Below are 2,698 nucleotides of genomic sequence, written 5' to 3'. Positions count from 1 at the left end.
ATGTCAATAGCAGTTCCATCCCCCATACTCATGTTTATATTTATTTATTTTCAATCTCTCATGTAACGTCATCACCTATATCACCTATATCTGATATTGTAAGTTTGCATTGTTCCTGCTGCTCTTCTTTGTAACAGTATACAGTTGACAAAACGAGATTGTGTGCAGTTTGTAATAGCATTTGAGAATGGGCATAGAAAGTTGAGTAAACACCAAAGGATTAGGGAAGGATGTTTGAAAGGTGAAGGGGAAGATTTTGAGAGATTGAAATGTTGTGGAGAGAAAAAGAGGATGGACATAATTCTACAGAGACTAAATCAGATGAGGATAGTACAAGATAACTTAGTGATACAACAGAGAGTTCTGGTGAGAGAGCTGCTGGTACTGTAGCTGTCTGATGATGGAGATCCAGGACAAAGTGGAGCTCTGTTTTCCACATCTCCTCAACACATCCTGCAGGAAGCCCACACTTCACTGGTTTGAAGCTGTGCTCCTCAACATTCTGCTATCTTCCATCTCTGTGATCACAGTGGTTCTCAACCTGCTGGTCATCATCTCAGTCTCCCACTTCAGGCAGAGATTCACAACTACATTTTATGGTTTAGAAATGGGAACACTTTTTACTTGATATATACAATATGCATTATTCATTAATGCCAGAGTAAATTAATTAATTTGACACAATATTCCTATCAGTATTGCTTTGTGTATTAATGCTGTTACTGTTTTAGTTTCCTAAATTAAAACACACCATAGTCATTTCAACTGAAGACATTTTTACATGATTAATGTGTAATTGATGCTTTTCTGTCTCCTTCCAGGCAGCTTCATACACCCACTAACATCCTCCTCCTCTCTCTGGCTATGTCAGACTTTCTTGTGGGCCTGCTGTTGATGCCGGTAGAAATCTTTAGGAAAACAAACTGCTGGATATTTGGAGATGCCCTATGTTCTCTTTATTGTTATGTGTGCGTCAACATTATCTGTGCTTCAATAGGAAACATAGTCCTCATATCGATCGACCGTTGTGTGGCTATTTGTTATCCTATGCATTACCCCAACAGAATCACTGTTTCAAGAGTCCAAATCAGTGTCTGTGTTTGTTGGCTTTATTCTGCTTTCTACAGCAGTTTTTATGTGAAGGATGTCCTCATTCAACCAGACAGCACTAAATTCTGCTTTGGAGAATGTGTGCTTGCCATTGACTATATTACAGGAACTATTGATTTTGTTTTAAATTTTATTATTCCAGTTACTGTCATCATAGTTCTGTATCTGATAATATTTGTGGTGGCTGTGTCTCAGGCTCGTGCCATGCGCTCTCATGTTACAGCTGTCACAGTCCAGATTTCATTGACTCTGACAAGAAAGAAATCTGAGTTGAAAGCAGCCAGGACTCTTGGTGTTCTGGTAGTTGTATATCTAATTTGTTACTGCCCTTATTACTTTTATGTTGCTTTTGAGGACAATGTGATCAGTAATGCATCTGGGTCCGCTGTCGTCTTCTTCATTTATTTCAACTCGTGTTTAAACCCTGTCATCTATGCACTGTTTTACCCCTGGTTTAGAAACAGTGTTAAACACATCGTCACTCTGCGGATACTGAAGCCTGACTCCTGTGAGGCCAACATACTGTAGAGAGACTATGAAAGTTATAAAATGATGCAAACTTTACAAGGATTACCGTAACAATTAACTGTGGGGTAATACTGATGTCATTGCTACTTCAGGAAGTTTAATTTAATGAAGTAGTCTATATAAAGAAACTGCTCTGGACAACCATTAAGTTTCATCCAACAGATTTCAACAGGTTTCCTTTTTTTTTTTTTTTTTTACTGTGCAGTGACTATACCTGAGCTTAGGGGTGAGCGATATGGCAAAAATATCATATCACAATTTTTCAAAAATAAAATCACGATTTCGATTTTATCACGATCACGATTAAATTGAAAAATGAAAAACAGACAATTTAGTCCAAAGAACCTTTCTTAATAGATTTTATTTTAAGTAGTAGCAGTTTTGCCTGCATGTGCAAACAATCAAGTTTAAGGTAAACAACAACATTCCAATTAAGTCCACTCTTGCAAAAGTAGTAACAGAAAGTTTTCTACCCTTGAACAGTACCATATCTTTTGCAAGATAAAAGGTAACTGCTTCTATTATTTTTTTCCATCGCTTGCTTGACTTGTAATAAGGAGTGCCTTTGTTAAATGCCTGACTGTTTTGGTCTTACACTAGCTGCTGCCTCAATCTGCGGTACCGGGGCTGCCGGGCCCCTCGCTGTTTGGCTCTAAGCATATTGTTTGGGATGCTTCCTCTTCAAATGATTGAACAGGTTCGACGTGCGAACCTGTTCTGTGCACAGAACATTTGCCTGCGCTTCATCAGTTGAGGAAAATTCAAACCAATTCTATGTAATAGAAGTGAATTTTTTTTAGTGACCAACTCCGTTTCGCTTTCAGCCATGGCTCTCCATGCGGCTAACGCCACACACATAAACAAGGAGGCGGGTAATAAAGCGCGTCACTGCCAGTAATTCGCTATGATTGGTCAGTCAGGTTGACGACGTAATACGTCTGGTGCGACGGCGCATCAGCATAGAACTGCAATTTATAGAATGTGCCCTTGACGATCCCACGAACTCTGCAGTTTCACAGATCGTCTTCATGTTGTAATTGTTCACGATTTAATATCGTCA

The 2,698-nt window shown here is 39.0% G+C and overlaps 1 protein-coding gene across 1 annotated transcript; it reads left to right on the top strand.

Annotated features, from left to right (window-relative positions):
- The first annotated feature begins 400 nt into the window (after positions 1-400).
- On the top strand, positions 401-1,771 carry LOC125018111 (trace amine-associated receptor 13c-like). Its single transcript, XM_047601773.1, has 2 exons — positions 401-573; positions 822-1,771. Exons 1-2 carry the CDS (start codon positions 401-403, stop codon positions 1,636-1,638), a joined length of 990 nt encoding a protein of 329 aa, XP_047457729.1. The 3' UTR covers positions 1,639-1,771.
- The last annotated feature ends 927 nt before the right edge of the window (positions 1,772-2,698 follow it).

Source organism: Mugil cephalus, chromosome 12 (genome assembly GCF_022458985.1).
Source record: "Mugil cephalus isolate CIBA_MC_2020 chromosome 12, CIBA_Mcephalus_1.1, whole genome shotgun sequence".
In the NCBI taxonomy this organism is placed as follows: domain Eukaryota; kingdom Metazoa; phylum Chordata; class Actinopteri; order Mugiliformes; family Mugilidae; genus Mugil; species Mugil cephalus.
This window is presented reverse-complemented; position numbering and strand designations above follow the sequence as displayed.